Raw genomic sequence first — 25,348 nt, 5'->3', positions numbered from 1 at the left:
CATGCTTTTCTGTAGCCTTCTAGATATAGGAGAGTTATCAAACTTTGTTATATTTAAGTTATAAACTAAGTTATATTTTGTTTGTTTTGTTATTCCTGTGTGCGTGCAAAAGCAGTCTGGTTTATTTATTTTATCCCTGCTGTAAAAATCCAGATCATACCAGTAAAGGCATAAACTGCTTAGACAAGTCTTAAAAGTTAGTAATCTAATTTTTATCTTTAACAAGTCAGTGACATAAAAAGGCAGTTTGGTCTAATTTGAATCTTAAAGTAAGAGTGATTAACTGCTAGTTGGTCAGACTAGGTCTTAAAGGGATAGTTCACCCAAAAATGAAAATTTGATGTTTATCTGCTTACCCCCAGGGCATCCAAGATGTAGGTGACTTTGTTTCTTCAGTAGAACACAAATTATGTTTTTTACTCCAACCGTTGTGGTCTGTCAGTCATATAATGCTTGTCAATGGGAACTCCATCTATAAGAGTCAAAAAAACAGACAAATCCAAATTAAACCCTGCGGCTCGTGACGACACACTGATGTCCTAAGACACGAAACGATCAGTTTGTGCGAGAAACCGAACAGTATTTATATAATTTTTCATCCCTAAAACACCACTATGTCCAACTGCCTTGCGCATCCGGTTGGTGAGGTGTGAACGTGCTCTGACAATGGAAGTGATGTCTCGCACTCATTGAAGTATAAGCGCGAAAGATCACTTCCGTCATCAGAGCGCGTTCAGACCTCACACACCGGATGCGCAAGGCAGTTGGACATAGTGGTGTTTTAGGGATGAAAAATTATATAAATACTGTTCGGTTTCTCGCACAAACTGATCGTTTCGTGTCTTAGGACATCAGTGTGTCGTCACGAGCTGCAGGGTTTAATTTGGATTTGTCTGTGCATGTTTTTTTGAGTTCCCATTGACATGCATTATACGACTGACAGGCCGCAACGGTTGGAGTTAAAAATCATCATTTGTGTTCTACTGAAGAAACAAAGTCACCTACATCTTGGATGCCCTGGGGGTAAGCAGATAAACATCAAATTTTCATTTTTGGGTGAACTATCCCTTTAAAACACCCAACCAGTTTGGCCAAGTTGGGTTAACTAAGATGGTTCACTAGGTCAGCCTGTACCCAACAGCTGCTAGCCTAGATGATCAACTACATTCATCATGTGGTTTCTTAGGTTTTATTAATACAGTTGTTTATTGTATTTTTGTCTCAGTTCAGTTCAGTTTAGTTGTTGACTGAGTTCTAGCTAATTGACTCAGTAACTGCTCAGATTAATTCAGTCCGATTCATGAAAGAATCATTAAGAATCATTAAGTTTTGGCACTAGCAATGCCAAGTTCAAGGGTTCGAATCCCAGGGAAAGCAAGAACCTTTTTTGGGATAAATACATCTGCCAAATGCATGTGGAAATGTAAAAGATTCACTGATCTGACTCAGAAAAACGATTTTCTCATGAATTACACATCACTACAACTACCTAAAACATCCTGAACAAACAAAAGACCATAAATGACTAGCTTTGACCAACTAAACCATATAAAATGGCTATCATCAAGCTGGTTTAAACTGGATCTTTCATCTGGGATTACATGATTGGTTCTGCTTGCTTTCCTGGGAAATGAATAGCACTGAAATAAAAATTAGCATATTTTATGTCCAAAAAAACAAAACAAAAAAAAACATCCGTCACTCACTCCTTACAGTTGAGTTGCCAGCTACTATGCTAGTTGATGATGTAGAGATCAGCCAAGAAAGGCCAGACGGGGATGTGGCACTATTCAGTACACTTCCAAAAGGCCCAGGTGTTTCTGTTCTCTCTGTGGGGGAAAGAAAATTGGCTGCTGTCTTGCAGACTCTCAAGGTTTTTCCTTCTCAGTAGGGCCTTATCTTTAGCCTTGCCAACACATCATGACAGTTGAGTGGTGCTAATGCTATCAGCTAGTTCTATCTTCACACTCTAATATGACTGCTGTTATAGGCCTATCTTCTATGCAACATGTAGATTTGGTAATATTAGGAATTGTGTTGCAACAATTAGCATGCAGTTGTTGTTATTCTAATTAATATGAAAGACATTTCTGCAAAAAAATTAAATGACAGAATTGTTCTGTTAGCTCCTGTTTGAAGGAGATCTCATATTAATTTATTATGGTTCTACACTAATAATAATTATTTCAGTAACTACGGTATTTTGGTTTAAATGATGGTTACCATGATACTATTTTGTAAGGGACTTAGGAACAGCCAAAAGTGACATTTTACTATAACAAAAACTGACTTTAACACTGCTTACAAGTACATTGTTTCCTCACAAAAAGTACTGTGAATGTGTAATTTATTTGTCATCGGTAGCACCAGGCTGTACAAATAATGGACAAATAATGATCTTAAACTAGTTTTAAATACTCCCCAGTATTGCAGTTCTGTTTAATGCCCATAGAGGCGCATGGATTACACAGTTCTGAAATGCATGTTCTTCAGTGAAGCTCTAGTCTAGATTAATGGTTCTCACCCTGTGGGTCGTGACCCAATAATGGGTTGCAGGTTTTTTCTGCTATAAATAAATGCAATTAACCATGTATGTTTTGAATGGCAAACAAAATCACCAAATTATATTCAATGTAAAAGCCATGTCATGAAGCAAAACCACTGATATTTCAATTGACAGTAAGATGGTACTAATTTATCCTTTTAAAGTATTTGACTAATTAGTCATGCTCTGTTTTGCTTCGATTGTTCTTTTAGCTCAGCCGTTTAATGCAGAGTTTTACTACGACACTCCAAACCCCATTCGCACCTTGAAGAACAATTATTCCTACATCTTACAGTGGACACAGAAAGAGCCCGGCGCTGTGGACAAAATCATCGGCTACTGGATCAATGTCCAACAGGTAAAGCAAACACACAAACACACTAGCTTAATATTTACTGCTTTTTTCTTTCCTTCTTTCTTTCTTTCTTTCTTTCTCTGTGTTGACTCGGTGGGAGGTGGATGAGTAGAATAAGTGTGTTTGTAACAGGAGTCAGGGGAATAGTGTGCTCTATGTAGGGAGCAGACAGCGGATCGATCACTGCTTGTACTGCATTAAAGAGACTCTCAGAACCCCACCGGCCCAATACAAGAACACACCAGCAGCTTGATTGGGTCTGTATTTCATCCCTGTTGGAAAAAAACAGGTCGTACACCCAATGGTGGTCAAGCTCTCAAAGAACATGTCAAGCAGGTCCCCACCAGCTTGTAGTCTATGTGATAAACAACCAGCTTGGATTAAAATAAAGTGTTGTTAGAGGCCATTCTGAGGTTACGTTTCTGCTAACAGTGTCATTGATGTAGTAAATTGGCCTTTAGGGTTGACCTTGCAGGCCACTTTGGACAAAAATATTGATGTTAGCACAAATAAATCACGAATTGAAGTTGCATATTTATAGCATGTGCAAACCTATTGTGTTTAGTAGCTTGAGTTCTCCTCAACAGAGCTAAATATGTCCTCATTGTGTCCATCGGACTCATGTATAGCTAATTTTATTTCATACCCATGCAGCAATAATTCACATGGTTCTTGCCTTTTGACCTTCATCCCTAAGTCAGCAGTTTGAGGCCACACAAATATTTGCTTTGTATTTCTGTGTATGTACATGGTTTAGTGGAGCATTGTCCAAAATACAGTGTCTGGATAATTTGCTAAAAAAAAAAAAAAAAGAAAATATGTCCCAGTTTATACTGTGAGGCTCACTGACTGAAAAGGTAGTACTTTTTTGCTGCAGAATGAAAGCTGTTTCTTGTGTTTCTTGCTCATTTACAGATACTTTTATTCTATATTTTGTTTCAGAAAATCAGCATCATTCTCTCAGAGCAAGCAGCTAGTTGGCAACTAGTTTAGCTGAAAAAATGCACAAATGCGTTTTCATCTATCAGATTTTTGCACGACACGTACAAGTGCTGTCATTGTAAATGTTTTTGTCAACCACAGAACTGTAGAATGTGCCAAGCCAAGCTTACACAAATACGACACAAACGTATTTAGCTGTTTATACTGCAAAATTTCCTTAATGACTATTTTTCGAAAGCAAAAGTAAAATGCGCACGGCCGCACAACATTCATAAGCGATTTAAAAGCGAGGTGGAAAAGAGGGAAAAACTCCAACATGCTACTCCAACTTTCATGCTACACTAATAATAGTAGTAAGGCTTTCCTCTGTGTAATTTTGGCTGTATTATTTGTGTTTCCTTCAAAAATTGCTCTTGAGAAATTTTATGTTTATTGTCCCCCCCGCCTACTGTTAGATGAAATTTACGCCCATGCTTGTACTGAACTATTATGGGAGACGTAGCAAACCCAGGTATGCTTGAGCATTCCGTCCTCACATCTTGTGACATCGCATCCTGTTTTTGGTTCATTTAGATGTCTTAGGTCCGTGTTGCGTTCATATTCCAGTCAAACCTCACCAAAGTACGTTTGCAAGTGAAAGGGTGGGTCTTAGTCCAATTGTTTAGTGAGCACCAGGCCCCGGTTGGGATGGTGTGATGGAACGGCTGCTTCCCTCTTATTATCAGCGCCACCCCGTCCCTTAATTCGCCACCCTTCGCCAGGTTCACGACTGGAGTGGGTGTGAGAGAGAAGGGGCGCTGTAACAAGCAGGTCTGGCAGCGTGTGATGAGGCACACCTGAATATAATGAAGCCTCGTCACCACCGCTGTTTAAAAGCCAAGCGCGCCTGTCCTCGAGAGACCGGTCTCTTTCCCGTGCATGCACGCTGGTGTCCTCGCAGGTCCAGGAGAGGAGTGGGGAGGGATTCCCGCGCCACGATGATGTAGAGCTGTCGGACCTGTTTGCCAGACCCCCTGTTTATTTGGACATTTTATCTTCTTGAACACTTTATTTCCCCTTTTTGGACACTTTATGTTTATTTTTGTTAATAAACGCTTCTCCGAGGCCTGACGCCACACCCACTCTGTCTGTCAGTTGCTCCTCCTGCCACAATGGCAATGTTCACACTGCCATCATCTCTCATTTTGAATAAATACACTACATCTTTGAAGCATTCACAGGGATTCCCTCCACCCCCTGTGTGTTCCGGTTGAAATCTGGTCACTCTGCGCAACAAACAAACACCCACTAAACATCTCGGGACGACCCCGGCAGTGGCACCGGCCAGGCGGGAGCATGCTGCTAGCGTATAGACGCTCCCTTGCCACAGAAACTGCTTCATCAGATTTTTTGATTCCGACGTCCTAATCATCTATTCATAGAAACCTAGCCCAGAGGGGGGCGGCAGGAACGGAAGAGCGCCGATGAATTATGGAAGGAGGCAGGAATCAAAGCGAATGGGGAGGGGGAGATTAGCCACTTGTCTTTGTGTGCATGAATAGCTAATCTTCCCCTCTTTAAAACCTTACCTTAAGTAAGAGTCTACAGGGACCAATGAATTAACATCCTGACTGCAGAAAGCGTGCATTAACTTTTATGAGCATGTGTGTGTGTGTTGGAGAGGGAGACAGATTATAGATGAGTTTCTCAGTAGACTCAGTTGAGTATATGTGCATATTTGATCATAGTAGAATAACAATGAATGTCTGTGTGTGAATAGTGAAAAATAGTTCATTCCGTGTGTGTGTGTGTGTGTATCTATACGGTCAAGGCTGTGCGTTTGCGTGTTCGTCGGTGTATGAATTTGTCCGAGGTGTGAATGTGCTGCGCTTCTTTTCAATGGTAATGTTGATAAATGTTTTATAGATGTTGCTCTGAGAAATGTAGACAAGAAAGGGAAAAGGGAGAGGGGGTAATGAGCTGAAGAAAGCAGTGCTATTGTTTCTCACAGAGAACAAGAACATTAAATTCAGAGGGTTTTAGTCTCTAACTTTAGCAACATCTCTCAGTACTCATCTAGTATTTGGACCATCACAAGATATATTCTTGAATAGAAAGTTAACAGTTTAACAAGCAAATACAGATATACAGTATGCAGTTTCATAGATCATAAGTAGTTTATCTGAGAGATAATACAAGTAAGATACTGAATGCAGAGAAGTTTGAAGGGAAAAAATGAAGGACAGTGTACTGTAAACAAACTCACTTTTAGTTTACTTAACATGCTTTTTTATTAGTTAATTTTTATAATAATTTTATTTTTGAGCTTTTTGCCCTTTATTCATATAAAAATAATGATAAAACCAATTATAATTTATTATTAATAATAATAACAACAGAATACAGTTAGGTTATTTAAATAATGTAATCTTTGATCTGTTTGTACAAAATAAATTTTAAATAATAATAATAATAATTATTTCCACTTGAAAATCAATTATGGATAGTTGCTAGAACGTTAATAAAACTATACATTTTCTTATATGTTTATTAGAAAGATCTTATTTTTATATTATTTTTTCTTTTTCTTTTTTTTTTGCCTCTCTTGCCTCCTCCTCTTACACCCCTGCTAAACGTACATTTGTACTCTCTCTCTTTCTTTCTTTACTTAAACATTTTTCTTTACCACTGTCACACTTTCATATAACAGGTGCACAGAGCGCTTTCATTTCCTCTGAACTCTCCAAAAGAAGAACGTTCACACGTCTCTGAAATGAGTGCTGTGTTTTCTGAGACCGCAGGAAACACCAAGCCTCATTTCTAAAGCCGTGCCGCTTGTTTACCGGTGCGGAAAACAGAGTCCCTCTAGAATAAACTTACGCTGACAGAGTAAGATGAGGAACTTTCATTACAGATTATTATTTTTAGCTCATTTTTCACAGTTTCTTTTCATCAAACTGATGTTAAAAAGCTAAACTCCGTATTCAGGCATTGTTCTAAATTTGCTGACAAATGACAAACCCAGTTTCATCTTTTAAACACACTATGTGCCATATGTTACACAGCCACCGGAGACTCAAACAGCTGTCCGCATCCGAACCTGTGCACCAGTGACAGACCTCAGATCAGTGTGGTGAACCTCCTCAGGAGAGAGAGAGAGAGAGAGAGAGAGAGGAGAAAAGGAGAGAGAGAGAGAGAGAGAGAGAGCTTGAATGCATTTACACATCTTTATTGAGTCATACCTGCAGGGGGAATCCTGCGGCCAGAGAAGCGCGGTTCACAGGCCTCTGCTCACACCTCGCACACCTGTGATATTACAAGAGGGTGAGATCTTACAGCTGCGTGTGTGTAGTACATAAAGCCCTATGCGATGTGATGTAACCCTTAAGGCTGCTCTATTCTGCTAGTTCTTCATCCTTTAATGATTCAGCCGTATTCCTGAAGACAAGCGCTCAGACCCAGACCTAGACCCATCAAGGCTCACTAGACCAAGACCAGTTGCTCTGACAACCATTTTAATGACCTGAGAACTGATTTTTTTGCAACATTCACGCTAAATAGCTGTTCAGAGTCATGGATTTATTGTCAATTCTCCGTATTGGTGAAGATACTTTGCAGACTTATTGAGGTGCTTTTACAATTAAAGTGTACTGACAGGGACAAAAAATTTGTTCATATTTTAACGTGCAAACAAGCTTTGTGCAAAAAGTTTATAGCAAATTTGTATCAAGCAGGTGCATAGTGCATTGTAATACTAATATGTTTAATTGTTTTGGTAGTTACAGCAAAGACTATAGAATAACACAAGACACGTCACTTGTATTGTTTTGAATGGGAGAAAGTGCAACGCGTAATATGGCGGAATAAGTCCTGCCTTCTAAATAAGAGCCAATCGCTGATTGGTAAAGCCATCGCGTCACTGCAGCGGCTGTTAGAAGCTCTGGTTCCTATAGAAACAGTCAGACACACGCTTCCTGTAGAGATGTGCACTTAGGTCTGCGCATGCGCATTAGCTTCATCCAGCCTGAAAAATATAATTTTTTTTTTTTTTTTTTTGTCATGATTTGAGCGTTTAGAAACAAAATTTATGAGACAGTTGTTGTCAGATTTCATTGGTGATTTTAAATATGAAATTTAATCAAAAGCTTGGCAAACAGCTTTGGATTTGATGTTTCCCCATTCAAAGAGATAGGAGCTGCACTTGCATTTCAAAGATGGCCGCCGAGTGAAATGACTTTAAGGGATTTTGGTTACAGTTTTTGTTCAATATTAAGTGTACAGTATGTGATTGTAACTTAAGTATGTAAACTAATTAATTTGTAATATCCCTATAAAAATATGTAAAACTATAAAACACCCACACAGTAAATTCACACATATGGACCAGGCATTTTTGCTATGATATAACATGAAATGTGTATAGCCAGAATAGTTCATATCAAGAATTTATTTCACTTAATTGGATAAACTGATGTATTTGACAAATACATGTTTTTTATATGTTCAGAAAACCAATTCATTTCATAAAAGTTATAAAATCAGTTAAATTAATATATTAATTAAATTTCTGATCTTCACCCTCCTGCAAAAATTGCATATAATGTTCCCATTTGAATACAGGCACACACACACACACACACACACACACACACACACACACACACACACACACACATATGCCTTTAGCTTTCAAATGCATTTCAAATATCAAATGTTTGCACTTCAGACAGATTTTTCTATCACCCATGGTCTTTAGAGGGAGATTACTGTTGATAGGAGAGATTTATATTTACCCAACATGCCACCACAGACTTGATGCGGGTCAAAATGTGACAAACCAAATTATGTCTGACCTTTCACCCCATGACATGCAGTGACACTATAGCTCGTTATGATCAGGCCTTTCTCAACATGATGTTTTATTAACAAAGTTTGGGAGGAGCAGGTTTAGATAATTAACCTAATTAGCACAAGTGGAGAGCATTCAGTTACTTAACTCAACCAACGACGTTCATTGATGGTTTATCAGCATTCCTCTTCCACCCCATCTCCTCACTTCTAGTTCTATTTTTACCACAACCAGGGGGAGTACTCTGGGCTCAGGGCAAAACTCTGAGCTCGAAGCCCTCCCCCAGACAGTTCGCAAATACGCATAACTTTTACTGTATTTAATCATATGTAAATGTGAAGTCGTGAAATAATGTTATTGTTGGCACATATACGTGTTTCTTATTTATAGTAGTCTGTAAGTTATGAGGGAAAATGTGTAAAAAAAAAAAAAAAAAGTTGCAGTAGCCCCTGGTCTCTTGTAATGGATGTGTGACTGATGTCGATGACAGGAAGTACATGTACAGAAGGCTGATACATTATCAGACGTATGGGAACAAACAGAGAAGAACAAATAACTGAATGAAAAAAGACATTCGGAGGTGAAAGATTGTGGGAGGTATAAAACACAGATGTGTGTGTATATGTTTGGCTATACATATATATACTAATATCATAACCAACTTACAAAGACATTTTTATATTAAAAATGCTCATTTTAAAAATATATAGTACAATAAAGTAATATGCATATTTTCTCAGTTTTTTTTATTTGTTACAAGCTGTTATTCAGCTCTTAATATTAATTTGATGTTGTTTTATATATTTAATTAGTGATCCAGTGGATAAGTTTCATCAAGTTGTCTTGGTTATTGATATCATTCTTTAGGTCTTGGAAACTCGTCTTCATATCGTTCTTGATTACAGAGCCCCGCACATGACATGCTGGAAAAAATATGTATATTGTGTCCACAAACTAACAAATCATTCCCATGATTTACTAATACATCAGCATGTTTTATTAATTCGTTCCATCATTTTAGGTAAATCGTGCACACAATATAATAATGAGTTCCCTCGTTTTAATAAATCGTGCGCACATTATATAATAATTGTTCCTTTGTTTTAGTTAAATCAAAATGAGGGAACGTATTTAGTACAATGTGGCTACGATTTCTCAATTCGTGGCCAGGATATATATATATATAGCCGCTATATATGTAGTGCTCTGTACTTGACAGCGTCCAGGCACCTTAAAGTCCCCATGAAATCAAAATTTAAAGTTTTTTTTTTTTTTTCTTTGACTTTTAGTATGAATATGTTAGCCTTACTGTTATCTATAAGCTAGTGTGCTCCAAGACAATGACAAAATTCGTGTTTACAAGATATAAACATTCAAAACTTACAGTCTCTCACTTCTGCCAATATGGATCAATGATTTTGATGACATCACTCTGCACTTAATAGAGAGCATTTGATTAGACAGAAAATCTGATGAGAAGCTAATCAGATTTTCTGTCTAATCAAATGCTCTCTATTTGGAAATGTCCCACCCCCTGCACTATAAATAGACGCTGAAGCTGCGGCTGAAATTGGTCACTTGTTCACACAATTACTATTTTCTACATGATGAAGGGCACAGTTCACTATATAGGGGACAGGGAACGATTCAGAACGACACAAATATTCAGTGTAAATATGCTTTCCATTGGTGCGAATGAAGTCTGGTTTTAAGCTAGTGTTACGCGAACTGCCGCAGCATGCACACAGTCTGCTCCGGTCCAGAGACACGATAGCACAGAGCTGATCATATGCGAGAGTCGGCACAGACCACAAAACATATCGGACCCATTTGAATTCTGCACAGAATGCTATATTTTAAAGTGAAATGGAGGAGATTAGGAGGAGAAATGGTTAGAGATTAGGGGGAAACTGCGGCTTTACCTAGCTCAACGGCTCTGGCCGAGCTGTGATAAAAACAAAACACCATTGGCTATTGTATAAAAGGGGAGGAGCTGTTGGATATGTCCCGCCCTGTCTTTCTGTTTCAGTGAAAATTACATCAACACATTGAATAGTGCTGCGCTTTTCAAGGCACTTCAGTGGGGCTTTAATCTTGTTCTTGTCCTTGGTAAATATGGTAGGCAATTAATTTAAGTTAGCTGAGATAAAAATTAATTTTTCAGTAATTTTAATTAAGACATAACTAGAAGAAATGCTCTCTGAGTGTTACATTAGTAAATATAGTTAGTATTTGTTTTTTTATTTTATTTATTTATTTATTTTTAATTTGTGGATCGATTTGTGGATCGATGCAAGCATGATTGGAGGGTATTGTCTTATCAACAGGATAATCAGCCTCCTGTCATATGACACTTTGCCTGTATTTTTGCATTATATATTTTGTATTTTGCATTATATATGATGTGATCTGATCTCATATTTCATAAAATGTGTTTCCCTAATATCAGTTATTCTCTCATATTATTAATTTATTTTTTTCAATAAGCACTGCCACTCTTCCCCCCTTAGAGAAAACTGTGTGTGTGGGTGTATAAGAAGTGTGTGGTAATTTAGATGAAGAGAGATACACAGAAAATTCCTGTTAACAGAGAAGAGCAGCCAAGCAGAGACAATTTATCTGTGACTTTTACAAGGCGCACGTTTGCGTGTGTATGTGTGTGTGTTATATACGGCTGTTAAGTCTTGGCATGCATTGTATAGGCTCAAGTGGGTTTAGTGTTCGACGTGGCGGCACACCACTCCATGTTGCCGTGGTGAACGGCCCAGTAACAGGGGTTTACGGTGCCACTTAATTAGACAGATAACAAATGTGTTTGACCTCACTAGCCAGGTTAACATCACAGCTGTGCTTCTACTTCCTATCTGGAAAAGGGGGAACAAAGGACGAAAGCTTCACACACACTTATTCATGTGTGTTGTGTTTGGAGGGAATGCCGGCGGGTTTACCTGCTGCCTGGGTCTCCATGCAGAGCTGAAGATAATTTCTCATTCCATTGTGCACTGTTTCCATGGGGCTGCTGCCACGTTTCCCATAATTCCACATGGAAAAAGCCTGGACTGGCACGGTGCCGTTGGCCCTGTGATTACCACACATCCTCAGGGAGCGAGAGCTGACCTGGAACAGCTCACTGCACATTAATTTCATCTAATAAGATACAGCTAATAGTTTTTGTGGCTCCAAACAGAACTGCAAACTGTTTGTATGAATAGGAGTAATCATAACTCAATATGCTGACTATAGCTGGATGATAACTATAACGATAACGGTCATTCTAAATATAAAAGACTTTCGGAGTTCACACCACAGCTATAACGATAACAGCACAGAGAAACAATATAGTTCAGTCATGATAACTCTGGCAGTGTTTGGCATGGTAATGGGTATGACAATGTTGTATGTTTGGTCTTGCTACGACCTGCTTGCTAGATCTGCTACGCTGCTGCTTTTATTGCTGCTGTTGCTGCAGAGCAAGTATGAGACTTGCTACTGCCATTACATACACGACACGCTGCTGTGAGCAAGTAAGACATGCTGCTGCTGTACAACATAGCATACATGAATTACCCATAGCAGATCTATACAGGTGGAGCTGGGGAAGGTGGAGGGTTTCTGAAGCATGCTGCACTGCTAAGGCAATGCTACCAAAGTATTTTGAAGGTTGAGCATGCAAGCTCATTGGCTACTGATACAGCAGGAGCCAATCAGCTGTGCCTGTGCCCTATAGATAACGATGTGATTACGAGCAGGTTAAAGGACCTATTAGCCTGCGCCATCTAGAGTTTCATGGCAGAACTTTGTATTTGGAATCATCCGTTGTTGTGGACGCTAATATAGTTATTGTTATAGTTATCTTTATAGTTATCATTCTTGGGCCTTTAAGGTTAAAGGGTTAGTTCACCCAAAAATGAAATTTCTGTCATTAAGTACTCACCCTCATGTCTTTCCACACCCGTAAGACTTTCGTTAATACTGAGTTGGCATTCAGACATAAACAAGGAAGCTCTCTTCTGAGTTCACTACGTATGACAACTGTTCAAAAAGTCGTTATTTTTGTTTTGTTTTTGTGCACAAAAAGTATTCTCGTCGCTTCATAACATTAAGCTTGAACCACTGTAGTCACACTGACTATTTTAACCATGTTTTTAACTACCTTTCTGGACCTCAAAAGGTGCAATGATGTTCCTGCCTATGTGTGGATCAGATACACTTGGATTTCATCAAAAATAACTTAATTTGTGTTCCGAAGATGAACGAAGGTCTTACAGGTGTGGAACGACATGAGGGTGAGTAATTTAATACAGAAATTTCATTTCTGGGTGAACTAACCCTTTAATGGTCCATACGGCTAAAAATTACATTTTCAGATATATTCGTATATTCGTAAGTTTATAATATACAGTACAAAAATGACCAAAATATGTTGCTGATTTAGATTTTGAAATAGATTCAGCTATATTTAGCTACATTTTCCTTACTTATATCCTTATATTTTTGGCCATACATACATATTTATATATGTTATGTCTAAAATATATTTATTTTTAAGGTTCAACTTAAAAAATATATTTCTGTAAGTCATGCTGTTTACAACATATATTTAGCATATATTTGAAATATATTTTGGCCAGAATTTTTTTTCCTGCCATATGGGTTTCTATACTGTGGTGGTAACAAACCTGAGTATACAGGGTAGATAGTTACCTTCACCATTACCTTTGTGCTATTGAACTACTTGTATTATTATTCAGCTTGCTATGAACATGTTGACAGTTTAACTAACTTGCTCAGCATTCTCTTCAACCTGTTGCTCCACCATGGCAATATTTGCGCTAACGCTATAGCATTCCTTCTGATAGCGATAAGAATGCAGGGTTTTATTTAGATTGAAATTGAGTGTCCAAGAGTTTGCATTGCATTAGCTGCAAGTGTTTGAAATTGTAGTACGCAGTACCTGCAATAGTAAATGCTTCTTTGCAAAGTGAATAAACACGTTTAAAGCTTAGGCCAAAAAAAAAAAACAGACACACATAAAATGCCATTGTTTCGCTAAAATATCTTCAGAAATGTCTCAAACCCAGCAGCATTCAGAGGCATTGTGAGACGTCCCATGGGAAAGCCGAAGTACCTCAAAGTAGAGAATGACAAGTTGATCTGTTTCAGCAAGTGTTCTTAGTCAGCACACTGCTGTTGTGCCTGAGGAAAGACTTCTGAAGTTTCTTACAGCAGGGTGGCTGGATACCAGCTGACCTTGCACTCAGCAAATCATTGCACTGAGGGCCTTTCTGTGGCTTTGTGGAGGTTAGAGATGTGCAACACTGTGTGTGACACAACAAGTTTCCAGTGTACGTTTTCTGTCCTCACTGAAAGTGAAAATGCTTATGAAAGTGAAAAGCCATATAGATGAGTGAGTGTCTGTATTCATGGAGTCATTGACATATTGGAGTTTCTTCTATCTTCCTCTCTTCTCCTCTTTTCCCTTTTGTGCTTTTTTCAGTAAATAGTTACCAAACCAAAATAATGCCATCTCTACTTTTGAGACACATGACTATATGCATTTCATTATTGTTGGGTGATTCTCTTAATAAACAGCTGAGGAATGATAATAGTGCTACATTTGGCATCAGTGTTGTATAATCCATAAATTTAAAAGCTTAATGATTTTTTAAGTGATTTTAAATGCAAAGGAATTAATTATTCATGTGTTATTCATGAGTTACCCCACAGATAGAAACACAAAAGACATCAGCACATAAAAACAATAATTTCTTCAAAAAGGTGGAATTAGAAAATGTAATATTATGTAATAAAATGTTTTAATAATGTAATAATTTTAATAAAATCTTTAAATCTGCATATTAGAATGATTTCCGAAGGATCGTGTGACACTGAAGACTGGAGTAATGATGCTGAAATGATGCAGAAAAAGATTACTTTTAAGTATATTTGAAAAATAGAAAACATGTATTTAAAATTATAATATTTCACAAAAATTTACTGTTTTACTGTCTTTTTGATCAAGTACTGTAAATGCAGCCTTGGTGATTTCTTTCAAAAACATTAAAAAGTCTTACTGACCCCAAACTTTTGAACTGTAGTGTATATGATTTTATATGTTAAAAAAGGTATAACCAATTGAGATCTTATTTAGTCATAATCATTGAATATTCTTAAGCCCCTTTTTCTCTATTTGCAGAACCGACAGACGGTTTTATCCAAGCAGATCACCACTAAAGAGCCAGTGAAAGGTGTGCTGATGTCCTACACGCTGACAGACTTGCGTATTCCCTTGTCGTATGAGGTCAGCCTCACTCCCATAACTAGCTACGGCACCGGAAACACAGTCACACGCACCATCCAGTACTCAGAGCGTAAGTCACTTTACAGTTATGCAAGTCATTTTGTAATTGTATCATACTGTATACAAGATGTCACTTATCAGTTGTTGAATGTGTAGGATCCTTGTATTTATTTTTGTCTTAATGTTTAAATGCGCAGAGATCTGCAATATATTTCATACTCACTGCAAGTTTCATATTATGAAAGTGCATATTTTACATTCAGGTAGGAAATACAATAATCTTGTTTAATTTTGATATATCTTTTTATGTGGGAAAGCACAAAGCATAGCTGGGCTAGTTGTGGAATGGGAATCAGAGCCAGAATTGTTAAATTCCTCATGATTCCCATCTACAGAGGTCATGCATTTCAAATGTGAGGTTTCACTTTCGGGATTATGTTAAATTGAGATGTCAAAAGTATAGCAGCCATCGTGTGTTGAGTTTGCTGATGGCTACAGAACAGCAGGAACAGGCCAGCGGTTTCAGTGCGAGAGCTGATTCTGAATCTCAGAAACGGCTGATAGAATCTAATCCCATTGGATAGTCTTTCAATCTTCAACTCCCAATCTCAGCACTTGCTCTCACCAGACCAAAAAAATGGCCAACCTCCAGAATGAATGGACTGCTGGAAGACATCAAACCCTTCTTCTGTGATACACACAAAAAATAATTTGATTGAATAGTATACACTGTGTATGGTGTTTTTTTTATTTTATTTTTTTTATTACTTTTTAAACTATTTATATATTTTATATTATATTTGTATATATATTTATATTAAAATATATGTAGATAAATGTTAGTTACTTCTTCTATTATTAATACATAAAAATGTTTTTATTAATGTTTTATCATTTATAGATATTTTATATTATATTAAATTTTTTTGGTAAGATAACTGTCAGTATTTATTTATTGCTATTACTTTTGAATAAAACATATGTTTTTTATTAATATTAATATAATTTTTTATTTATATTAAAATGTTTGGTAAAATATATGTATGCAAATATTATTTATTGATTTATTGTTAATTTTGATTTTTAGTACTACAGTACATATTGTTATATTAAAAAAAACAATTTTTACAGATTTTATTGCTTGCATTAAACATTTTTAATCTTGTTTTTGGCCATTTAAATTAATAATTTGGTTAAAACAATAGTTGAAGATTATGGAATAAAACTTGAATGCTGTTTCAGAGCAAATAAATAAATATTGTAAAATGTACTGTATATATATATTCAGAAAAATATGTTGTTTTTAGGTAGTGTGTTATTTTATATATATTTTAATCTTAATTTCTTTTCTCTTGCAGCCTACACTTATCCAAGACCTTCCGGTAAGACAGTTCTTTACTTTTTCTTTCCATGATGGTTTTGTGCATGCTGTCTTTCTCTCTCCTCTAAACCGTCCTCCCATCTCGCTCTTGCCCTGCCTTTCAGTTCTTCCCAATTAAATTCAACACAGTTCTCCTGGCAGCATAAGCTCAGAGCTTTGCCAAAGAGGTACAAAGAAAAAAAAAACAAGAAAAAAAAACATAAATTAAAACAGACCGGAGATCAGCAGAGTAAATTGAAGAGCTAGATGCTTGTGGAGGAGAGAGAATGGTGATTTATTTCAAACCACAACACAGAAATCCTGCATTCTTCTCCATTCATTCGTTCTGTCTTCTCTCACACATGGAGAATGAGTTAATCAGCCATTTAAAATGTGAATGGAGACATTCTGGGAGACTAACTACAGTATTCTGTATTCTGTGTTTGTTAAATGAGGGTAATCGCTGTGAACGCGGCAATATGCTGAGAGTACTTCAGTACTCCAGAGGAACCTGTCGAGAGGCCTCCTTATATTCAAACCTTCAGACCTTCTCCTCAGATTTGCTCATCAGCATTAGGCCAGAAACATACTTTATGAAAGTACGCAAACACAGGTGTGAATGCTTAGCCAAGCAGCTAACAGATTTAGCTGCATTCTTGCGCTATTATGGTGGAAATGTCAGCTTCAGGATTGCATACCCACAGTCATTCTGATGTACTGTATATTGCACTTGTAAAATTCCCATAAGATTTTCCATTTGTAAGGCTTCATATGGGGCAATATTTGACCTGAACAAGAAAACGGACTGAGAAGTATACAGTTTTCGCTAATGGCCGTTATAGTTCCCCTTGCTTATAGATTGTGCTTCAGCATATTTTAATATTCATTATCACATTCTTGCATCCATGAGCTTGCGTAGAGTATGTTTCGACTTTAATCATTACATGCAGTTAGTGCCAATTAACTAGCAAGATTATTCTCAATTCCGTCTCTTGTTTTTGTGTGTGTAGATCATGTGTGCGGGTTTGAGGATATTAGGATATGTGGGTTCACTCAAGACCGCAGTGATGTGTTTGACTGGACCAGACAGAACCATCTCACCCAGAATCCCAAACGATCGGTTAATACAGGGCCTGATATGGACCGGAGTGGGACGAAAGAAGGTAAAAAACACACACAAATACATCCTCATCCACCAACACGGTCCAAAAACTCACATCGTTTTTTTCTATCCACTATTAGAGTATTATGAATGTATAAATTGGAAAAGAAACTTTTTCTATTCAATGTAAATGTATTTTAATAGCGCTTTTCTCAAACTAAATATCATTCCAAAGCACCTGTACAGAATTTTATTTTATTTTATTTTATTTTATTTATTCATTTTTATTTATTTTTTTATTTGCTCGTGCCGTCTTTGAAAAAACCTGTGGTAACGCAAGTGTTTTGTTCTTTCCATCTACAATAAAGGTTACTACATGTACATTGAGACATCGCGGCCACGTCAGGCCGGGGACCGAGCTCGTCTACTCTCTCCACTGTACAATGTGACGGCAGCCCGAGGACCGACGGGGACCACCAGAACCCCCTACTGTGTCTCATTCTACTACAACATGAACGGAAAACATATTGGTGAGCCTTTAAAACCCTAGTTTGAATTCCCACCATCTCAGAGACGAAAACCTATTTTACTTTGGTTACCTGTTGTTTTGCTGTTGTATTAATGGAGAATTAATTGGATAGTGGAAAGTGGTCTCAATATTGGTTGGAAGCTTGATGACGTTGTTTCCCTGCAGAAATCGTGTGCCGTGTGCACACACGTTTATATACTTCAGCTTCTAACTGGAGTTTGCTGTGTCTTGAAAAGGGTTCTCCTCTACCGCAGCATTGGGCTGAATCTGTCAGGGAAAGTACAGTGCTTTATGAGCGTTCACCAGAAGGTCAAAGACAGTGAAGGACACAGACAGTCGGTGATGTCATCCACACATCCATTACTTATTTATCGTGACTGTTAAAACATTAAGGTTTGTTTCAAAGTGACATCTGTCTATTCTCTTTGCTCCAAGACAGTCTTGTGTGTGTGTGTGTGTGTGTGTGTCCTGGCACATGTAAGCTGTTCAAGTACATCATTCAGTGTCACACAGTAGTACTTCTAAAAGAGTACACTTCACACACAAAACATTGGGCAGAATAGTCCATTTGTAATTAGATTAACATTTTTTATATATGCTACGCTATTTTTTTTTCCCATTCGTCACAATGCATTATGGTATTGTCTTTTAAGTTAAGGAAACATGTGACGCTGCCGCAGGGGCCTTTCACACAGAACACGTTCTATCATCTGTCTGCATTACATTATTATTGTTATTTTATGTCAACATGTGCTTAGTGGGCATCTGAGACTGTTGCCGCTTTTTTAAGCCACCATGTCAGGTTAAATTAAAGCTGCAGTCCGTAAGTTTTGCCTCTTTGTCAACTTCTCTGTTTGAAACCTGCAATTGCAGTTAGTTGTGGAATTATCATTTTACGTGGGTTGTGCATCGGCACGGCTCCTCTGCACAGATGAATCTAATGTTTTGAGGAGTATGATATAACTACCGTCAGTCACCGCACCGGTGTGGATACTGTATTTCGGAATTACAGATACTACGTCTTGGAAGTATGACCAAAATAATAAGTTTCACTGGAAAATGTCATCTGAACAAGTAAGTAACATGTCTGACCAATTGAGAAAAAAAAAAAGAGTTCTACAATAAATCAAATGGTAATTAAATCTAACAATCGCAAAGTTAGTTAGCCAGTCCGCAGTCCGAAGTCATTTTTACTACTGGTGATTCACCAGTTGCCAATGATGATGGTTGTCTTTACCGTTCTTGATTACAATCCGTCATCAAAATGACAAGCTTAATTATTACAGCTGCTGCAAAAGAGTCTTCAAATGATCCGCCACCTGCAGCATCCGGGACTCCTCCTTATGTATACAGATGTGATGTAATGACACAAAGGCAAACTCATATTTCCCGCTGAAACCTACCAGTACCACTCAAAAAAAAAAAAAAAAAAATTCAAAGCTTACCGTTGTGAATCAGGCTAAGGTAAGGAGATAGTTTTGAAGACTGGCTCGGTATGTACTTGCTCAATAATTGATTTTGGATCATTTTTAACCAAAAAAAGTTACAGAGTGCAGTACAACTTTTAAAAATGTTCTTTGAGATGTTGTGGCTCATTCCTCTGCACTGTTTACCTGCTTTGTAATGCAAGAGCATGTCTTGTGTGTACGGCCGACCAAAAGAAGGCCTCTTAAAAAGCTAACCAGAATTAGCCTCTGAATCACACCTAAAATGCTTTTTTATTAGACAGCAGGCTACGTTTGAAGCAGAGTCTTCTAGAAATGTGTTTGTTTGCGCAGGATGTATGTGTGGGTGGTAGGGATTTACTATAGTTTGATGACAAAACCTCTCTTTTAGGACCTCAAAGGCATAAATGACTCATATAAACAGTAAATAAATGTTGTCATAATTTGAAAAATGCAACATGAACTGATTAATGGGTGTCCTTGGTGGGGTTCAAAGATCTGTGACTATCTGGAAACCACCTGTTATCACACACTCCGATACACACGTGTACACATAGACTTTAATTGCTCATTAATTTAAGGACTTTATCACAGAAAACTCCTTCAACCAAAGTTTCGACAGCAGACCAAAAGTTTTTTTTTTTCTGTTGTTGTTTTCCTTATTTTTCAGCTTGACAAATAAAGTAACTGAACTTCCCGTTTCCCCTTGCTTTTTATCGGCGCTCTTTCTTCAGACGTTATCAGCCCATTAACGGCTCATAAATTGTGCGTCTCTCTCTTTCTCCTCTTCTACATCTCTTTCTCTCTGACTGTCTGTCTGCTTTGCTTTCGCTCCAGCTCATTCCCTTTACCTGTGCGTCTCCGCTGTCTGTCTCGTGTTCTAATGAGACGAGCCCGTCTAATTATTTGCCAGTTGCCACTCATGACACGGGCTGGGCTCGGGATGGGGGGCGGCTGGTGAACACAGAACACACTTCAATCTGTTCCGTTTTCTGAAGGCATTTTGGATTTCCTGCTGCAGGCCTGCACTGTATATTTCAAAGGATATGTTTTATTAATTCCATTGCTATTTAGGAGTCGGAGAGGACAGCAGGTCCTTAATGAAAATTAAAATTGAAAGGCGAATCACATTAATCATGATCAAAATCACCCTAGGGTGCACATGCACATAACCTCATACTCAAGCTGTCTACTAAAGCTCTCTAACCCATCTTTCAGTATTTGTCTCTGTCTGCTTTTAAATGTGAGTTGCTCGTTTAGAGGTATTTTTATTTGCTACTACAGTATTGTGGTGCCAGTATAAACTACTTCCTTTGACCTTTCTTTTACTTTGAAGTGCTAAATTCAATTGTAACCAGATGAGATTAACGGTGTTCACCAAAATGTGATCTGGCCACTTTGAAAGCATTTTAATGCTGAGAATTGGAACCCTCTCGATGTGAAGACTTCTTTAGTGTATAAGGCAATCCCATAATGGAATAAATAAATTCACCTTACAATTTCAACAATAAGGCAGCTCTACAGTGTATATATAAGTGTGATATTTGTTGATGTTTGGTATATTTGCATCTGTAAATCCTATACACCGATCAGGCATAACATTATGACCACTGACAGGTGAAGTGAATAACACTCCTTATCTCTTCATGGCACGTTAGTTAGGCAGCAAGTGAACATTTTGTTCTCAAGGTTGATGTGTTATAAGCAGGAAAAATAGGCAAGTGTAAGGATTTGAGTGAGTTTGACAAGGGCCAAATTGTGATGGCTGGACGACTGGGTCAGAGCATCTCCAAAACTGTAGCTCTTTTGGGATGTTCCCGGTCTGCAGTGGTCAGTGTCTATCAAAAGCGGTCCAAGGAAGGAACAGTGGTTAACTGGCGACAGGGTCATGGGTGGCCAAGGCTCATTGATGCACGTGGGGAGCGAAGGCTGGCCTGTGTTGTCCAATCCAACAGACGAGCTACTGTAGCTCAGATTCCTCAAGAAGTTAATGCTGGTTCTGATAGAAAGGTGTCAGAATACACAGTGCGTCGCAGTTTGTTTGCATATGGGGCTGCCACAGACCAGTCAGGGGGCCACTGCTGATCCCTGTCCACCGCCGAAAGTGCCAACAGTGGGCACGTGAGCACCAGAACTGGACCACAGAGCAATGGAAGAAGGTGGCCTGGTCTGTTGAATCACATTTTCTTTTACATCACGTGAATGGCCAGGTGCGTGTGCGTCGCTTACCTGGGGAACACATGGCACCAGGATGCACTGTGGGAAGAAGGCAAGCCAGCAGAGGCAGTGTGATGCTTTGGGCAATGTTCTGCTGGGAAACCTTGGGTCCTGCCATCCATGTAGATGTTACTTTGACACATACCACCTACCGAAGCATTGTTGCAGACCGTGTACACCCTTTCATGGAAACGGTGTTCCCTGGTGGCTGTGGCCTCTTTCAGCAGGATAATGCGCCCTGCCACAAAGCGAAAATGGTTCAGGAGTTTGAGGTGTTGACTTGGCCTCCAAATTCCCCAGATCTCAATCCAATCGAGCATCTGTGGGATGTGCTGAACAAACAAGTCCGATCCATGGAGGCCCCACCTTGCAAATTACAGGACTTAAAGGTTCTGCTGCTAACATCTTGGTGCCAGATACCACAGCACACCTTCAGGGGTCTAGTGGAGTCCATGCCTCGACATGTCAGGGCTGTTTTGTCAGCAAAAGTATGACCAACACAATATTAGGAAGGTGGTCATAATGTTATGCCTGATCATTGTATTTTCCTTTAGTTTACTTCATAGTCCCTGCTGGAGGGGGGAAAAAAAAGAAAGAAAAAAGTTTGCTGGTGTGGTATTACTGGACTCCCTGTCCAAAATCGTCATAAAACCATCAGAACAGACTGGCATAATCAGCTTGACCAGGCTGGTTTAAACAGTTTTCAGCAAGGCTAACTCTGTCCTTCACGTGACTGTTTACAGTTGTCTGCTATAGGCTGGATGTTGGCATCACATCTGCTGATTACTGCCTGTGTACACTAATCTGCTAATCATTAGCTTGTGCATTGGCATGTGGGCGGCACTGTGGGCACAGATGCTAAACTGAGAGGGAGGCACAGCTGGCTTGACTCTCATTACATGAGACGTCCTACTGAGAGACAGACGTCCCTGTTAGCAAACTTAATGTGTAGGGCTGTGTTAGCCGCTCTATGCTGGCCATAAATTACAACCTCATTAGCAGTATGAGAGTTTAGACTTTTATTTGCGCCACTGTGCTTGCATTAGATTTGATTACATCCCAATTAGCAATTGAAGAGATTAGCTCTGCGTTGGTTATGCCAGACTACCATTAGATTCAGCAGAGCTAAATCAGCACATTGAGACTTTAGCCTTGTGCTATTTGCAGAACAACATAAAGCACATAATATATGCACTACCATTCAAAAGTTTAGAGTCGGTATGATTTTTTTTTAAATGTTTCTCAAAAAGGTCTCTTATGCTCACATGTTTGAGCTATTTGATTTATTGAACCTGCGCGGAGACAGATTTGATCACAGCATGTAGTGTTTAACATCTCCCTCTCTCTCTGTGTGTGTGTGTGTGTGTGTGTGTGTGCGTATGTGTGTTTGGAGTATATTCAGTTATCTGGAGGCTTGTCTCTGTTTGATAGCCCTACTGAAAAAGCTTTGCATTACTTGACTGGATCAATAAATTTTACTAGTAGAGAGATTCCCTCTCTTTATATCTCGATGGGTTTATCTGGTTAGATGGTGAAGGCACGTATTTGTGTTTTTAACTGATAGTCTGTTTTAACAATCTATTTTACAATCTATTTTAACTCTTTCCCACCATTGATGGTATTTTCCGGCAATCCATATTTTCACTGTTATACGGTGGAGGTGTTTTTACGCATCTTCTGAAAGAGTACAGAATCTCTAGATCCAAAAACAAGTGAAGAAGAAGCACAAACAAGTGGTAGAAGCATTGCTTACGCACATGTAAGCTAAAGAGCATCAGGCATTAAATAGCATATAAATCAAAACTACCTTGCGTTACCAAATGAAATGTCGACCCAGGAAGAGGTATAGGATTGTGAAGCTTTCGGGTGTTGATGGACTCGATCTACTCCATTTGTTTTGATCATCATTCTGAATCCGATCCAGACGTCGTCTTTGACAAAAATGCAGTTATTTAAGCTTTTTGTTCAAAATGTTGCTTTTTTAATGAAACTTTTATGAAACACACATGCAAGTGTTGATTAAAAAAGAATGCATGAAGCTATATATATATATATATATATGTATGTATGTATGTATATAATTTTTTTTTTTTTTTTTTTTGGATATATTGTATATTCAGATATTCATACAGCAAAATATTCTCGGGGCCATTAGAGTTTTGTGAAAATGATCTTTTGGTAACTTAAAAAAAAAAACGCTGACAGGGAAAAAGATAAATGTTTTTAGTTGATGTATTTAATTGAAGTATTTTGATGATAATGTTATTTTTTTATTTCCTCTTTATCTGTTGCATTTTTGTATATTTAGTCATTGTATTTATTATTATTCCTTCTTATTTTCTCTTCTTTTTATCCTTTAATTTTGTTTCTGCTGTATTTTTAGTTGTTGAATTTAAAAATTATAAATATAACAATAATATTCCTTATTTCCTCTGTTTTTTAATTTTAATTTTTTAATTTTTTATTAATTTATTTTTTGTTACTCTGTGAAATGGACAGGGTTTAACAGGATTGATTGGATACCATAAACACACTGCCATTAGGCTAATATATTGGATTAACATGAACCCCTGAAAGTATGTCAGTTAAACAGTCAATTTTGATTTCGTGTTGTCTTTTTCTATCATTCGCCTTCCTCTCCACACTGTAAGATAGGCAATCACTCTCTACAATCGCAGTACTCTGTTCGATTTTTCATCAAGAGCAACACAATAGCATGTTCTATTAGACCGCAAGTTTATTAGGCTTGAAGTTCATTACAAAGGAGTTCAGCAGCCAGTGGATCCATTAGAGCAGAAGTCAATCACAGCACCAGTCAGTCCATTAGATCCTTCACTCATTACACCATCAGAGTGTGACCCTACTCCTGTTAGCGGGTGACAGCAGTGGCTTGACAAGGTGTTTTGTCAGTCATTGTTGTTGTTTAGTGATGCATACACTTTATTTGGTGGTACAAGAATGAATGACCTGTTTGTTCAGACTTCACACAGAACGCATTTCTGCACTGCTTTTCTATTGTTTTTCTATGCAAACACGCTAGATGGACCTGTTTGGCAGTTGCATTCGCGTGCGGCATCTTTTACAGCATCTCATGCATAAATGCAGTGCTCAAATTAAATTCAACTTCAAGTCTAAAGACCGGTTCACACCAAGGACAATAAAGAATAGCAGAGTTCACACCACAGCTATAACTTATCGTTATAGCTGTGGTGTGAACTCTGCTATTCTTTAATATTGAGAATGATTTTTAGAACTGTATCTTTATCGTTATCTTTATAGTTATTGCACAGAGAAACGATATCGTTGGAATCACTTTCAGAATGACTTTATCCAGCTGATGAACGATAAAAACATTGATAGCCAGTCAGTCACTTAACGGCTGGCATTTGCCTACACTGGATGTGAGCGTCGTGTCAAAAGCAAATAGAACCCATTATAATCACTGAGTTTTCAGAAAAATACCGGCATCAGGAACAAGTGGATGGTTTATTTTAATGTCGTCCTGGATTGCGACTGAGGATTATATGTTTGTTCAGAGAATTTGACCGCAGATCCAGGTAGTCTTTTGAACTTAAAAAGTCTTGTCAAGGCAACTATAGAATGTTTAGCATTTAGCATTGCAAGCAGCTCCATGTTTTTTCATCTAATAGTTTTTTATATATTTTATTTCAGTTAACTTTTATTTTATTTCAAATATTATTATTATTATTTTTTTTTTATAGTT

At 38.0% G+C, this 25,348-nt stretch overlaps 1 protein-coding gene across 2 annotated transcripts in view; it reads left to right on the top strand.

The window, feature by feature from the left end:
• LOC127525375 (MAM domain-containing glycosylphosphatidylinositol anchor protein 1) overlaps positions 1–25,348 on the top strand; it is a 192,725-nt gene that overhangs the window by 135,948 nt on the left and 31,429 nt on the right. For both annotated transcript variants that reach the window (XM_051917893.1, XM_051917892.1), the window contains exons 11-15: positions 2,758–2,903; positions 14,867–15,041; positions 16,330–16,353; positions 17,342–17,494; positions 17,802–17,963. In XM_051917893.1, coding sequence (XP_051773853.1) covers positions 2,758–2,903; positions 14,867–15,041; positions 16,330–16,353; positions 17,342–17,494; positions 17,802–17,963 — 660 coding nt within the window. The remainder of the gene's footprint in view (positions 1–2,757; positions 2,904–14,866; positions 15,042–16,329; positions 16,354–17,341; positions 17,495–17,801; positions 17,964–25,348) is intronic.

Source organism: Ctenopharyngodon idella, chromosome 13, assembly GCF_019924925.1.
Source record: "Ctenopharyngodon idella isolate HZGC_01 chromosome 13, HZGC01, whole genome shotgun sequence".
In the NCBI taxonomy this organism is placed as follows: domain Eukaryota; kingdom Metazoa; phylum Chordata; class Actinopteri; order Cypriniformes; family Xenocyprididae; genus Ctenopharyngodon; species Ctenopharyngodon idella.
The sequence above is the reverse complement of the archived record's forward strand: the minus strand, read 5'-3'. Positions and strand labels throughout refer to the sequence as shown.